The sequence below is a fragment of the Miniopterus schreibersii genome, assembly GCF_964146895.1.
Source record: "Miniopterus schreibersii genome assembly, chromosome: 16".
Classification (NCBI taxonomy): Eukaryota; Metazoa; Chordata; class Mammalia; order Chiroptera; family Miniopteridae; genus Miniopterus; species Miniopterus schreibersii.
The window spans coordinates 13,606,771-13,623,658 of record NC_138116.1 but is presented as its reverse complement, the minus strand read 5'-3'; the positions used below and the strand labels follow the sequence as shown (position 1 = coordinate 13,623,658).

Here is a 16,888-nt window from a genome sequence, read left to right as displayed (position 1 = left end):
GAACTGCGGAGCGGCACCCCTGCGGCGCCAACAATACCGCGTTCTCTGCCACCTCTGTGGGCTGCAGGGGGTCTATGGCTCGCCCCTAGCGAAACCGTGGTGCAGAGGCTTTCTGGCTGGTGGTATTTTCTCCAGGAGGAAGCCCAGTCTCAGGTTTTTGAGACTTCCGCTCCACCCATCGAAGCGAAGCTCCAGATTCTAGAGCCTAGAGCGGTGGAGTTTCTCATTTCGGGGGTGGGGGAACGGGCCCACAGATTGTGTCGACGACGGAACACCCATAGCACACCCTGCATTTCTTGCCGCTTGAGGTGTGCTGTCGCCATGAGACTATACAAAGTGCAAAAGGTATCAGCTGTATTCAGCTTTCCTATATTGGCGGCCGCTTTCCACAATTCTGTAGCCTAGATGTTTTCAATATTGCAGGAATTGGAGGTCCGAAACCAGGGGCGTGCATCAAATCCTTAACTTGAATTTGATTTTTTCTTTCTGGTTTGTTGCAAACTATTATACGTAGCCCAACCTAGAATGCATGTGTAGAGAATCAACAATAACCTAGAAAGTTCTTGAATATTAAAGCATTTGGACTTTATAATTAGTGGGCAACAACTTTTTTTTTTAACTACGTGAGTCGTCGACAAAGATAATTTAGGAAGGTTAATTTGTGACTGAAAATTCTTATACCAAAAATTATTTATGTATAGGAACAATATCGGTTACTCAGGTGTAACTTATTTTTCTGTAATTTAAAAAAAAGGAGGGGGGCTTTCTTGAAATATTCAAACTAGACAGGACAACTTTAACTGGAGCTACTCTCCTAACCCTGTTTGTCAGCTGTTGTAAGTTGGCCAATGGGCAAATATATGGCCATAACAGAAAATTTAAAAATTATATTAAAGTATAATCTGTAACCCGCAGACCTAACATTTGATGCATTTTTCCTACTCCTTTCAATGCCTCATTTTCATTACACATAGGGAAATATAATTTATTGAAGGATTATTAAATATCCTTCAATATTTATCCTTCAAAACCAAATAGCATTTCATTATGCTTCCAACTATCCAGGCACATAGAAGTTAAGTGATTGGCTCAGAATCACACAGCTGGAATTTAACACCTGCTATTTACATCTCAGATACGATGTCAAAGCCTAATCTTAACTTCAAAACTGCTATATATGCTTCCACTCCCCCATTCAGCATTTCCCAGAACAGTAACAGTAATAATTATAGGCAACTCTGACCTCTTACTTTCCTATTTACCTGCTATTAGCCAGATGTGTGTGTATCGCTATTATAAATAATCCTGTGGTCAACATTTGTATCAAGATCTGTCCCTACTTTGGACAATTACCTTATTGTCAAGTTATTTAAAAATAAGTAGAGAAATACATACAAATACACACAAAACTGGCAACCAGCAGTTGCCAATGCTCTTCTGATTTCAATTTCTTAGCTTTCACATAGAACAAACAATTACAGTAATATAGGCTGAGGAGAACAAAGGTGGCATTGAAATACAACAGGGACAGCCTAAAACAGCATTTGAAAGCAGAACTCATGCTGCTCAACATTAGCAAGCAGAAGGAATAGGACAAAAATAAAAGTAACGCTGTCACAGAAAAACCAGTTTATTACAAAAGTTAAGTTTTATGGGCGACCATCGGTCACACAGCAGTCTCACTGATAATGTGACCACATACATCTTCAATCAAAATTTTCAAAAACAGAAAATTCTATACATATATATAAAATGTATAATATAATACAAATATTTTTTCTATCTTTTAATTTCCAATGCATGCTCATTCATATTTGACTGATAGTACATAAACATTCTTTAATGATAGCCCAGGACATCTGTTATCCTGATTATACAAAAACAGATGCAAAATAATGTTAAGACTTTCTTGCCTAAATTGCAAAACTAAGCGTGTTTGCATATATTATTTAAATGCCTTTTTTCCCACTCCATCCTTTTGACTGAAATTTATTCATATCTGCCCTTCTTATACTCCTCTTTCTTGTGAAAGGCATCAGTATCTAGTTACCCAGGCTAAATCTTTTCTTTTACCACACCCCACCTCTAGTTACCAACTGCTAATAAGACATCTTCCTAAATTTCTCTGGAATTGATCTCTTTGCTCCACTAGAGTTCCCTTTTGCAAGTCTATTTCTTCATAAGTCTGGCATGTGAGATTTTAATTGCTGTACTGCAGTTTTCTCTTCTTCGGTAAGTGGTGACAGCTAGAAAACAAATGACAAAGTATTTAAAAACTGTTAGAGGCTTCAACTATACTTTAATTAAAAAGAAACTAAAAAAAAACGCCTTTAAAGACTGTTAATTTATTTAACTTCTTTATCACATGTATATGGTCACAAATTTAGGAAAGCAGGGAAAAAATAGATTATTTGACTACCTATGTACAAAGTACTTTGATGTTTGAGCTTCCAAAGAACTTGCAATTAAACTGAAGAAACAAGACCAAGAAATCAAACAATTTAAGGACTACAACTGAACAGAACCAAAGAAGTCAAGTTTGAATGCCATATGTAAAAGTATTTTGATAAAGAAAGGTGAACAAAAATAATCTGGAAGATTCCTCAGAAGTAGAAACTTGGGCTAAATTTTAAGGATAATTAAGATGCTTTTAGCTGCAAGTAAAAGAAACATTTCAAAATGGATATTAAGAAAAGTTATGATTACAAAGTAAATACAGAAGGGCAGACTTCAGGGCTGGTTTATCAGCAGATAAGGGCTCAGTTTTTCCCATCTGATATCCTTGATGGTGGCTTTCTCCTCAAGCTGACAGGAAAACAGATCTAGCAGTGCTAGGCATCACACCATACAAAATATTTAGAAGAAGAAAAGTTTTCTCAAGGCTCTCTCAGCAGTGAGGAAACTCACTTCCTACTTCCAGACTTTCTCTCCTCACATGTCATTTGGGTTACAAACCTATTCCTGAATCAAGTTTAGCTAAAGGGAAATCCATTCCCCTTGCCAATCGGGCACACACTGAAGCTGAGGGTAGTGCCAACTTTATCTACCTCAGGCATGAGGCTGTGAGGGACACACATCTCAAGAAAATCGGTACTCTGTAAGGCAGGAAGGGAGAACAGATGCTGAGAAAACCTGCCAACAGTATCCACAAAAGCAGGTAGGAGCAAAAGCAAAGGGGAGAAGAGAAGCTGAGGGGAACTTGTAAAGGATTTTCAGAGCACCAACAAACAGGCTGGATGAAACAGTGTTATATGGGGAAATAAAAGGAGGCAGAACCTAAAGAATCACTCACGCAGTTACAAGTCGGCCTAACTATATACAGTGGTCCCAATATATGTTCCAAGACCCACAGTGGATGCCTGAAATTGGAGAGAGTTCTGAACCCTATATATAGGGTGTCCCAGAAAAACATACACACTTTAACAGCTGATAGCTCAATTTTGAAAATGAAGTGTATTTTTAATAAACACTGCCTTTATAACTATTCAAAGTGTGTGTATACATTTTTTGGGACACCCAGTATACTATGGTTTTTCCTATACATACATACCTATGATAAAGCTTGATTTATAAATAGGCATAGTAAGAGATTAACAATAACCAATAATAAAATAGAACAATTATAACAATATACTGTAATAAAAGTTCTGCGAATATGTTCCCTCTCAAAATATCTTCTTGTACTGTACTCACCCTTTCACTTAAAGGAAGCACTTTATGGCCTCTCTTTGGCATGTCCCAATTGCCAGCATCACTACTCTTGCATTAAGTAAAATAAGGGTGACTTGAACACAAGAACTGCAATCCTAAAACAGTTAATCTTGTAACTGAGGCAGCTACTAAGTGACTAATGGGTGGGCAGGTAGCATATATGGAGTGGATACGCTGGACAAAGGGATGATTTCCATCCCCAGGCAAAATGGAGTGGGACTGCATAAGATTTCACCATGCTAGTTAGAACAGCTTCAAATTTAAAATTTATGAATTGTTTATTTGTGGAATTTTCCATTTGATATTTTTGGACCATGGGTAACTGAAACTGGGGAAAGCAAAACTGTGGATAAGGGGACTACTTTAGGTCATCCCTAGAGACACTGCCAAATCTAGAACACCCCGTAACTACATAATTAGAATCTCTAGGGCAGTGCTGTCCAATGGAAATGTTTGTGATATTGGGAATATTCTATATCTGCACTGTCCAATCAGTAGATAAAGAACTGAATTTTTCATTTTATTTAATTACTTTAATTTATATAGCCACATTTGGCTATTGGATGGCCCAGCTGGTTTGGCTGATCAAGCCAACATTTGCCCCAAATTCATATGGATTAAATGAAAAACAGTCAAACACCTTACCTTATTGCAGCTGAAGTAGTTACAGAATTTCCCTCCTCTATCTCAAAAATAGGAAATGGTATTATTCTGGCAAGACTTTGATTTGTACAAATCTATGTTGTTCTTTGTGATCACTGTTCAAGAGATTTCAAACCATTTGTTTATTAGTCTTCAGCCCCACTGGCATGGCTCAGTGGGGCTGAGAGCTGACCCATGAACCAGGAAGTCACTGGGTGGGTTTCCAGTCTGGCACATGCCGGGGATTCTGGCTTGATCCCCAGTAGGGGGCATGCAGGAGGCAGCAGATCAGTCTCTCTCAACACTGATGTTTCTATCTCTCTTCCTCTCCCTTCCTCTCTCAGAAATCAACAAAAACATATTTTAAAAAATAAAAAAAAAGTCTTCAAAGAATTTTCCCAAGAATTAACCAGTATAAGATTTGTAGAAATTTTTCTTATTGAACACAAATGTCTTGAAGCATCAATGGAATATCACATAACTTTTAATGCCTTTTTAATTTTCTATTTATTGCTTTTTCTGTACTACTTTGTAACCTCAATCAGAAATATAACATCTATGCGGAGAGAATTTTTAGAAAATATTCAGAATATCATTTTTTTTCTTTCTTCACTCACCAAAATTTATTCTGTGCTTCAATAAATGTATGGATTTCTATACATATATTTTGGTATGTACAGCCAGAACTACACTTAATCTCCCTTCAAGATTTATTTCCTTAGAACAAGTTTATATGCTTCTGCTGTCAGGCTCTGATCACATACAATGAAGAATATGTGATTTGAGTTGTAGTTATGAAAGGTTATCATATACATACTTTTTTTTGCATTCTATATATTAGCATGTGACACCGCCCTTACTGGATTTTTATTTTTTAATTTTTATTTATTGATTTGAGAGAGAGGAATGGGGAGGAAAGGGGAGAGAGGGAGAGAGAGGGAGAGAGAGAAAAATCGGGAGAGAGAAAGAGGGAGAAGGAAACATCGATTTTTGTTCCACTCACTCATACACTCACTGGCTGATTCTTCTATGTGCCCTGATCCGGGATCTAACCACAACCTTGGGGCGTCGGGATGATGCTCCAACCAACTCAGCCACCCAGCCATGTCCACCCTTACTGTTTTAAATTCCTATTCCTTATTACCTCTGTGCCCTTTTTAATTGCTCTTTCTTCCTCCACTATTCATCTCCCCATGACATAACAAAAACATCTAAGGTATCATTTTATATTTTTAACCAGGTATTGTTTTCATTGGCAAAAAATATAATAAAGAACTCTTGATAAAATTGGCCTGGGAAATCAACCTTTGAGATTTACTCTAGCTTCAAGCCCATAATTCAAGTATCGTACAACATAATCTAGTGCAGAGTTGGTAAATAAATATCATGATGCTGCCCCTAGTAGCACGCCCACAGCAGACAGCTTCTGTGCCTTGCCCAGACATAGTTCTTTAGTATAGCACTCTAAACAGCTATGACCAGTTAACTGATTGTTGTTGGCACCTGAGATAAAAATGTATTGACCATCTTTTGTCCAGATAATTACATTCTATTCTATAATTCCACCTACAAACAGTATATCTTTTCTTTCAAAGGCTCCCAACTTTGTCTTAATAGTAAATGAAAATACTGCCAAATCCTTCAGTTGGCTCTTCAAGATGTTAGTGTCTAGATCAGCAGCTCATATTCCTTTTTTTTAAACTCCAACATATCTGAAGAGTTTTACAAATCAGTGATAGAGGCTCACAATGATAAAGATTCTTACACTAAATGAGAAGGGGAGGGGAACGGGGAATGGAGGGAGAGAGGGAGGTCAGGCTTATCCAAGCCCACCAACCCAATTAAAGGAATAGAGAACTAAAAAAAAGTCAGTTATAGATGCTTCCCAGATTTCTCAGTCTCACTAGTTCTTATAGAACCAACAGAGCTGGTAGATTTAATAAATATTATCACCTTTTCTCTTCTGCCATGGCTACATAATCCAAGACAGCATACCTCTTAATCAACCATGCCACGTCCACATGCTCATTTTAAAATAAAAGGAGATAATAAAATAAAAGGGAATCAAGAAAATCTCATTTCTATACACAGTTCAAACTGACTGCTGAATTTTAAAATGAAAGTTACTGAGGGTTTACCTTTCAAAGCAATACTCAGAATAAAAACACTACAAATCCAACATATCAACTGAAAGCATTACCTCCAGGTCTGTTTGCTTTTGTAGTTCTTGTATCATGGTCATAGTCTTATTGAAAGTAGCACAAATGCGGCTCTTAGTCTCTTTCTGCTCGTCAGCAATTGGCTTAAAGCGTGCATGCAAAGTTTGATATCGAGACTTTATTGCTGACAATTCCTGTAAGAGTGTAACTGGATTTTTCTACATCAGGAAAAAAATTGATATATATTAAATTGTGGAAATGAAAAAGTAAGCTTCGTTTAATAATTAAAATATATACAACACGTTCTACCATCCATTCAATCAAGCACTGTATTTTATTATGCAACTGTGTAACAAGGATGGAGAAGGGGAAGAAGTCTAAGACCTAGATTCTATTCTCAAGGGATTTAAAGCCTAGGTACAGAAGTACAGCATAGGGAATATAGTCAATAATATTGTAATAATTATGTATGATGTCAGGTGGGTACTAGAATTATTGGGGGGACCACTTTGTAAATTATATAATTGTGTAACCACTATGCCATACACCTGAAACTAATATAAAATAATACTGAAATGTCAATAATTGAAAAATAAATAAATTTTAAAAGCCTACGTACAGAAATAGCCCACAAAAAAAGCAATATTAAACAGCAAGTAAGGTCACTTTATATACATATTTGATGTATAGTTCACAACAATGAATTAGTTTTTCTAAAATACAATTCTAAATGCTATTCAGATGATGATTAAAGGAACAATATTGATTTGTTGTTAAATAAGACAACTTGAAACCACTTATAAAATTCTTAAACATACTGCCATGGGGCTAAAGTGTATATAAATACCAATTCATTGACTTCACTATAAAAACTCATGCCAACCCAAGCAACTGTATTTATATATTATATTGGTTTTTCAAATTCTTTTTGGAATATAACCACTATTCCATAAAAGACATTTCATTTCAACTGGGTCCTTGCTGCCACTTGGTAATTCCTTTCATTCCCTGATGGTTCCTTACTTAGCAAACCCTCCAAACTAGCTATTTCAAACTTTCTCCACTTCCTCCAATTTCCATCTACTCCTTCCTGCCATAAGACCTATTTTACTGAGAAGGCAGAGAATTCCATCTCCCTGGCTTTTATCCCATCTTAAAACATCTATGGACATTCTCATCCATACTCAGCCCCCTGACACTACCATTGTTATTGTTGTTTCCTCCCCACATCCCCCATAACTTAAATTTCCTATTATTTCAATAACTTTTTCAATACACTGACTCAAATGGTTCTTTGGCCAGTCATTAGGCGGTACCACTGAACCAGAATTGGTTGGTTGGTTGTTCTTCAATCAGAGAGAAAGGAAGGAAAAAAAAACCAACAAAGGAAAAGCTAAGTCAGTTAAGGAGCTATAACAGTTCTAGTAAGGAGTTAGAATGTTCAGTAAAAACTAAATACTCACAATGCTTTCCCAATTGTATATAAAATATTATTTTAATTTGCACTTCCACTCAATCAAAAAAATTTTAATTGTATAAAAACTTTTGAAAACCTGTGAAATATGATATTTCTTGTCTTCTGGTAAGTGCTATCAGAGATAAACATTAATGATTCAAGTAGCAAATTAATGTTAACAGACAATGCTTAAAAACTGCTTTCATCTCCATGGGCATGTGTACAAGTAGTTATGGCATATAAACAGAGTTAATATTTCTAAATCAACCTAAACTTAGAATAACTAAGTACAAAAATTTATGTAAAAACCACAGTTCACATAACAAACTGAACAGTACATCATCATTTTCTTTCAAAGACTATCATTACTGCCAAGATTTCTCCCCTCTTATTTAAAGATTGCCCTAGAGGTATCTATATTCTCTGTCACAATTTCAGAATTTCCACAATGGTTCGTATCTCCTGACACAATAGTTCTTGTTTAAGGGTTTAAAAAAGCTACAAATTTCCTTAACTTTGTGTACAATAGTATGCTCTAGTATGCTGTGACCAAGTTTCCAACATAAAAATATTTTGAGATTCTATAAATTTAGTACTTAACACTGTAATTGTTATAATCATTACTATTAGAAACACTATCAGAAAATCTTTTGATAAAGCATTCTGTTAAACAGACACTGAGTTTGCAGATTACCTCGCCTGCTGAATCAGGATGATTAGTCTTGATTTCATATGCCAGCCTGTACTGAATGTAATCCAGATCAGAGTCAGCTTTCTGGAACTAAAAATCAGCATTAATCATCATTTTGTGAACCAAAAGACTTATTAATAAACATGGTACTAAACTATTCTTTCTTTTCTCTTTATATTTTTGAGTATTTTAATAATGTGATATACAACTAATTTTGAAAATACGGAAATAAAAGAGTACAAAAAACCTCCATGGTCTATAATACCCAGGCTCTATTAAAAATTTTTAAAACTAGTTAACATTTTGAAAATTATTTCTCTATGCATCTCTCTTAGATTTCAAGCCAAAATTAAAATACCAAGAAGCCAGTGTCATATGTTAATACAAGAACTAACAATGGCTTCAAGAATTCCCTAGGGTTACTGACACTCTCATCAGTTAGGCATTGGTTTTCTATCTCTGGTAGGAAAAGTGGTTTCAAATTAAAACACAGAACAAATTTATTTTCAGGGATACTTAGTTTTCATTATCTGCAACCCCGTTAACCACAGAACTACAGATTAATGTCACAAAGACCAAAATTAGAGATCTTAGAGTCACAAATTATACAAGGAAAGCTGCGTATTCCACAGAAGTAGCAGTCTGAATAGCCCCAATTTGAGGGTAAGTCCTAGCATGGAATCTTCACCTGTAGTAAACCTCTAAGGGAGAAAAAAGGGGAAAGCTGCCACAGGCCTAAATATGTGTGTGTACATATAGGAAAGCTGTAAAGGATATCTAACACAGTGGGAGAAGTGGTTTATGTGAATGTGGCTAATCTATCAATTATTCATAACTTTTGGAAATTCGCGTCTTTTACATGATCTTAAAGCAGGTACTGTCCTGTATGTGTCAGGCAAACACCCATGAGTTTGAGATGGACGGCCTAAGTAGTCACTTGTCATTAGTGAAGCCAGCAGGGAATAAGTAGGGGACAAAAAAGGAAAAACGACGCCAACGCAATGCTGAGAAACAGAAGAACAGTAAAGATTCTCTGATCCGAACCCTTCTTCTTACAAATGAGGAAAGAGACTGTGACTTGCCTCTGGTTCTATTTTCATTACTCTGTTTTTTATGAAGTTAGACCAGAGTTACATATAACATTAAAGTCAATAAAAGTCACATAGATGGGGTGGGGGGGGGGATGCAAAGACTTTACCCTAAATTGAGGGATCTCAATGTTATCAAACTTAGGGCCAGAAAGAGAAGTGGCACAGAAGCATATCTTTACTTTCTTTATCCTTGGCTACTCGTTAATAGTCAGGACAAACAACATATCCTTCACTTATGAGATATTACCACATAACTAGACTACACTGCTAGAATGGAATACCTACATACTAGTAAGTGAATGAGCAAGTTTCAAAATTCAAACAGCAGCCTAGATTAAACCAACATATTTCAAAATTGTGGCACATGATGCCAAGAAACTCATTGGCTTAAAAACAGCATCATTTATTCTCAATAAGTGATCTGACTAGGTTCAGATGCTCTAGGCTGGGCTGAGTTTGGTGGCTCTGCTTCTCACTGTAGTTCTGTTGCTTGGTAGGACCTTGCTCCAGGTATCTATCATCATCCTTCAACCAAAAGATATTCTTTTCATGGAGACAGTAGAAGCACAAGAGGAAGCAGAAACACACAAGGTCTTTTAAGGCCCAAATTCAGGGCTGGCACACTGTCAATTCCTACCCACATGCAATTGCCCAAAGCACATTCAGAGGTGAAATGTACTTTACCCATCATGAAGTCATGACAAAGATGTGGGTACAAGTTCAGGTTTCCCCCTGAAGTAGAGCATTCCTGAAACCTTTTTAGTAAGCCAAAATGGAGTAAAACAAGGAGTATCCCTCCCTGACCTTTCTGAAAGTTCACTTTACATCACTTTACTTTTACAAAAGACCTACATTATTAGCATTGTAGCAGTTTTTACATAAAAGGGAAAATTCTCTTCATACTTCTTTTGGTTAGCAAAAAAAAACCTTCCAGTTATAAAATAATCAAGTCCTGGGGATGTAATGTACAGCATGGCAGCTATAGCTATTAATACTGTATTATATATTTGAAAGTTGCTAAGAGAATAGATTTTTAAAGTTTTCATCAAGAAAAAAGTTTCAATTCACTTTTTCAGAGAAAATAAATGAGGTCCTCAAATTACGCAGTTTCTCCCCTCAGTCTCTCCCCATGTAATATCCTACATTATTAAAAAACACAAAATCTTAGTCCTAGCCAGTTTGGCTCAGTGGTTAGAGCATCAACCCGCAGACAGAAGGGTACTGGGTTCAATTCCATCCAAGGGCACGTACCTTGGTTGCAGGCTCAATCCCAGGCCCAGTCAGGGCCATAACTTTAGCTATAAAAATTATTCTCTTAACGTGTGTCAGGGCACAAGCGGGAGGTAACAAATTCATGTGAGACATATCGATGTTTCTCTCTCTCCCTTCCACTCTCTGAAAAGCAATGGAAAAAAATATCCTAGGTAAGGATTAAAAATAAATAAAAACACAAAATTCTACCCACTGCTCTAATAATCTACTAGTAAATGGTAGGAAATTAAAAGCCAAAGAAGAGGAAAACAGCCATACTTGAGGCCAGGGAAGGTAATTCAGAAGGATATTTTATATAAAGTTGGAAATAAAATTTTATATACAAAACTTGGAATAAAATGATTTTATGATAAACAATCACATTCTTCATTCCTTTCAATGATGTCCTTGAGTCTATGCCTAACATCTCAGGTATCCTACTTCTACCTGATAGCTATTCTCCCAGCCACTTTATAAAGACATTTGTTTAACAAATACCTTACTTTTTTTCTGAAATTGAATGCATTTAGAACACATGTTGTAACTGTTCTTGCTCTACTTTTAAGATATAAAGCACCAGTAAAAAGCACACTAAGCAGATTATTTTTTAAAGTATAAAGAACTAGCCACTGAAAATTGCAAAACACTGAGAGAAAATTTTAAAGATCTAATAAACGGAGAGATAATCATGCATCAGAAGACTCAATACTGTTAAGATATCAATTCTCCCCAAATTGTTTCTTTAGATTTAACATAATCCCAATCAAAATCCCAGCAGGCTTTTTTGTAGAAATTGACAAAAAACTTATTTGGAAATGTAAAATAATTTAAAAGTTTTGGAAAACAAGAGCAAAGTTTGAGGTCTATACTAAATGATTTCAAGATTTACTGTAACAGCTACAGTAATTATTACAGGGTGATACAACATAATGAAACAAAACAGAGTTCAAAAATAAATAAATCTACTCATACATGCTCAATTGATCTGTTAGGAAGGACCCAAGGTAATTCACTAGGGAAATGATACTCCTTTCAAGAAATGGAACCAAAACAAGGGGATATCCATATGCAAAAATAAAGACCCTCCACACTTGATACCATATACAAAAATTAACTCAAAATGGACAAAGATCTAAATATAAAAACTGAAACTATAAATCTTCTAGAAGAAAACACAGCAGTATTTGTGACGTTGAATTAGGCAAAGATTTCTTACATAGAACAAGAAAGCATAAACCACAGAATAATAAAACATATAAATTGGACTACGTCAAAAATTTGAAGTGAGAAGGCAAATAACAGAGAAAATTAAAAGACTCTTATAATGTAATAATAAAAAGATAAACAACTTAATTTGAAAATAGGCAAAATATTTGACACTTCACTAAAGAAGCTATACCGACTGCAAATAAGCACATGAAAATATATTAAATATCATTAGCCGTTAAGAAATGCAAATTGAAACTCTGAGGTACAACTACACACCTATGAGAACAGCTAAATGAAGACTGACAATACAACATGTTGGTGAGGATGTGGAGAAACTGAAATCCTAATACATAACTTTGGGAGAGATTTCAGTAGTTTCTTATAAGATCAAGCATACATTTATCATGCTGCCCAAGAAAAACGAAAACATTATGTCCACACAAAGACTTGTAATACAATGTTTGTAACAACTTTATTCATAAGTAGGCAAGTGCTGGAAACAACCCAAAGTTGATAATCTAGTGAATGAATAAACAATCTGTGATATTCTATACAAAGGAATATTACTCAGTGATAAAAACAGTCCGGCTACTAATACATACAATGTGGACAAATCTCAAAGCATTATGATAAGTGCAAGAAACCAGACACAAACACTGCATGCTGTATATAATTCCATTTACATGAAATTCTAGAAAAGCAAAACTAGAAATCAGTGATTGTCAGGGAGTTTGGGAGGAGGAGGTTGACTGCAGAAGGGCATGAAAAAACTTTTTTAAGTTGATGGAATGTTCTAGATCATGGCTGTGATGGTGATTACATGACTGTATACATTTGTTAAAACGCATCAAATTGTACACCTAAAATTGGTGAGTTTTAGTGTATGGAAGCTATAGCCTAATAAAACTGATTACAAAAAATAATGCTGATTCACACTTTATTATATCTCAATTACAAAAAAGAACTTTAAATCAAGCATTCTTAAGTTTTAAATTTGAGCATTTACTACACAATACACAGATTAAAATATGAGGCAAGTTATCATAGGAAATATACAACTGACATTGTTTTCATCACTTACTAATTCATCTTAAAATTCAATTAGATAAAACCTGAGATTTGCCAGAGCCTATCCAAATCTGTGCCAGAAAGAAGCAAATTACAAAGTACTACTCATTTAGATTAGCCATAACAACTTCAGCTATAAAAAGTATTCTCTTAACGTGTTTCATAATGCATTACAATAATGAGTTTTTAATTAGTTAAAAACATTTTTTTTTTTAAATTATGAGTTTCTAAAACACTTTTGGTAATAAAATTTTTTGTAATACAAAAAAAGTTTTCAGGAACAAAGATTTTGGTAAATTACACACAGATACTGAAGATGTAAGGCGAGAATCAAAATTCTGGTGTGCATCCTGCTTTCAGATGCTTTGACAATACTATTGCACTGCTAGTGTCAAGTACAGTAGTGCAATAAAGTCAGAGCATTTGTTAGCAGTAATAGGTAGAAAAGGAACACAAGAGCATCTTGCAACAGGTGAAGCTTCAGTGAGAAAAGAATTTAAAGAATTTAACTGATTATGAAAGGGGATTTTAAAATTTCAGTTAACCCCTAAAACATCATAAACATAGGACAAAATCATCTCCCTTTCAAACTTAAAATCAAAGAGAAAATAATAATGGGATAATGGGGAGTGGGGGGTGGTATCCAAGATTTAAAGATTTAAGTATCAGGTTTCCTGGAATTCAAGCCAATTAGCATCCTAACCTTCTAAGTGGTAAGACACCATTCAAAAGTCAGATGTAAGCCCAGAAATAGAAATAGTATTATAGTATCACATTGTACTACCTTTTGCGCACAATCAGTACCACAAAAGAAGGACACTGGACAAATACCCCTCATTAAGTGAAGGAAAAGAAGTTAGAGAACAAAGACACCCTACAATAAACTTATTCCCCCATTAATAATGTTGATTGATGGAAAAATACTTTCCATTATTTTCACTAACCTTTGCTTAAATGGTCCAGTTCAACTACTTAGTTGGATTGGCCTATGAAGAAATGAACTAAAATTCAGGACAGCTGGAACATGAATGTCTTGACCTCAAATCCTAGGCCACATAAATGAGATATTAGATATTTCAGCTAAAAATCAGGGGATTGTACAGAAAATGATTTACCTTTAGAATCTTAGAAACCAAACTGGTTCACAGATGCATGGAATTCAAGACCTGCTTTCCTGTCTTCCTCTTTTAAAAAGATTTTTTAAAAACTACCCCATCATTCAAACATCTAAAAGTCTGAGTCTGGCTACCTCATAATTTTCTAAAATCTACTTTTCAAGATGTACACGTAATCATTTCCCCCTTAAAATAAAATATGTTCAATCTAAACAAAAGTCCTGTGAGAATATTGACTCAATATATTGCCAAGTCTAGAAAAGGCTTAATTGGTACCTCAACTAAACAGCCAATTTGAGGGGAGAAAAACTGTTAAAAGCAAAATTAGTATCATTTAGCATCTTACAATTAGGCAGAAGTGTGGATATGGAAGGAGGAATTCAGAATGGGGGAGAAGAGCAAGGTAATGTCAACATATATGCCTGTTGATAGAATCAAACTACTACAATTCTTTAACATGTTTTTGTGGTTTTTTGTTTTTCTTTAAGACAGTTAATGACAAAAATAACAAGATTTTAAACTAAAAGTTCATTATTATGGGTTTATGAGCTGTAGAAAATCCTCCTTTGCCATTTCTCTCCCTCCCTATCTCCAACTCCCCCCCCCAAAAGAAAATTAACACTCAAAACGCTAGAAGTAACAGAAAATTCAAATCGAATTTGTATATGAGGCACTACAATTCATTAATACATCATAAGAAAATAATAAGTTATATCAAGGTCTCACATTTTCTGGGGGAGGAAATAGGGGCGAGAATGGTATTCAGTTTCTTCCAGGATCATTACACGTGCAGATGTTAAAGTGACCCCAAGACTCGGCTTGCAGAGGGCAACACAGGCACAAATGACACCTAAGAAGTAATACCAGGGAAAGGCAAGGGGAAGAGGGGAGGATTGTGCAGGTGGAGAAGAAAGAAGATTTTGGCCTCGTTACTTAATCTTATTTTTCTTTTAACGAAAAACCGACGGGAGCTCAAATGATGGGTGCGTCCTCCAAATGACACGTTTTAAAGGAAGACAGCCCAATAAAAAACAACAACTGGTAATGCAGAGGAGAAAGTAGGACTGAAGATAAAATGAGAGAACTAAAAAGAGAAGAAAAAAGCACGGGCGGTCAAGCTGGTAGTCTAGGGATGGGAGGGAGGGAATAAAGAGGACAAGTGAGAGAAGGATCCATAGGAGAAAACTAGGACAGCTCTCCAGCTCGGCGCCCGCGTGCAGGCCAAGCAGCAGCGGGAGGCTTTTCCAAGCATTCGCCCCCGCCCCCTACTTTCACAAATGAATGAAACTAGGCAACTCGGGAGCAGGGCGCCTTCCTCGTCGCAATCCCGCCCGCGCTCCGGGAAAGGAGCTCACGGCTCAGGTGCCCATCGCTCGCTCCCCCAAGCAAGCACTGCCGGACCCCTTGGGGCCAAACAAAAACTGGTCTAGGGGTTTCTCGGCAGCTAGGAAGTTGAGCGCGCAAGTCCAGCATCCTCTCAGACTTTCCCGGCCCGCCTGGGAGGATGCGAGCAGTTAGGACCCGAAAGGATTTCTCTCCGCCCCATACGGTTGATCCCCACCCAACCCCACCCTTCATCCCCTTTTTCTGGAGTGTGAACGACCTCTCCCCTTTTGGGGGCGTTTTGGGACCATTCCAGTCTCGGTTTGTGGGGGTTTTTTGGTGGGAATACAAACGTCTGCACCAGCCACTGCTCCTTGAGGGGCGGAAAGGTGAGGGCAAGGAACAAAAAAATTCCAGTGGCCCCACACCCTCAGCATCTCCCGCCATTTCCCTCACCAGTTTCCCGGATGTAACCCCTTCCCCCTGCGGCGGTTAAAAGACCGAGAGGCAGGGACTCCCTTTGGTGCAGGAGGAGGGAACTGAGGTCTGGTCCAGCCTCCGCCGCCCAGGGTTTCCGGCGACTCCGAATTGCGTCCCACTTTGGAGGCCATCGGGGAAAAATAAACTACCCAGTAGATCTCCTTTACTTTACACTCACCATCAATTCCAGCTTATCGACCTCCTCCTCCATGTTGAATAGTTGACATTCCTCAGGCCGCCGCGGCGCTTAAGGCGCTAACCATACTAGCACTGAGGGTTCCTATTGGACAGCTGTCACTCAACGTCTTGCACTCATTGGCTCCTCCGCTCACCAGCGCCCGCCCATTGGCGACTAAGCAACGCCTCCCCTCATGAAACACCGTTTCCTGTTGGGCAAAGACACAAAACGCCGCCGATGGATTGGTTGCTGTACACTTATATTTTTCCATTGGCTGCACCCTCATCTCTACTTTCAATTTCATAGTTAGGGCTCAGCAGAGAAGATTGTGATTGGTGCAATCGGAAGAAGAGCCAACCAATTACACAAAGGCTTCCACATACAGTATAGGGGAAGTGACACACCTTCTTTCCTCTCAGGCTTCACCTCTCCTTCGCTCCCGCCTTCTCCTTATTCATACAAGAAGCGCCTCAGCTCTGATTGGCCGGAGCGTGGTGCGGTCTCAGCCAATCAC

At 37.0% G+C, this 16,888-nt stretch overlaps 1 protein-coding gene across 1 annotated transcript; it reads right to left on the bottom strand.

The window, feature by feature from the left end:
• Positions 1 to 1,615: 1,615 nt before the first annotated feature.
• On the bottom strand, positions 1,616 to 16,465 carry SKA2 (spindle and kinetochore associated complex subunit 2). Its single transcript, XM_081115918.1, has 4 exons — positions 16,375 to 16,465; positions 8,663 to 8,749; positions 6,554 to 6,730; positions 1,616 to 2,246 (listed from the first exon to the last, which is right to left on the bottom strand). The coding sequence occupies exons 1-4, from the start codon at positions 16,405 to 16,407 to the stop codon at positions 2,178 to 2,180; spliced, it is 366 nt and encodes a 121-aa protein (XP_080972044.1). The 5' UTR covers positions 16,408 to 16,465; the 3' UTR covers positions 1,616 to 2,177.
• Positions 16,466 to 16,888: the final 423 nt, after the last annotated feature.

Excerpts from the sequence above, each read along its gene's own strand:
- SKA2 (XM_081115918.1), bottom strand. The coding sequence starts at position 16,407 with ATGGAGGAGGAGGTCGATAAGCTGGAATTGATG. Across the intron at positions 8,750-16,374 it reads TCGATAAGCTGGAATTGATG|TTCCAGAAAGCTGACTCTGA; the intron begins GTGAGTGTAAAG and ends GCTGATTTTTAG. Across the intron at positions 2,247-6,553 it reads AAAAGCAAACAGACCTGGAG|CTGTCACCACTTACCGAAGA; the intron begins GTAATGCTTTCA and ends TTTGTTTTCTAG.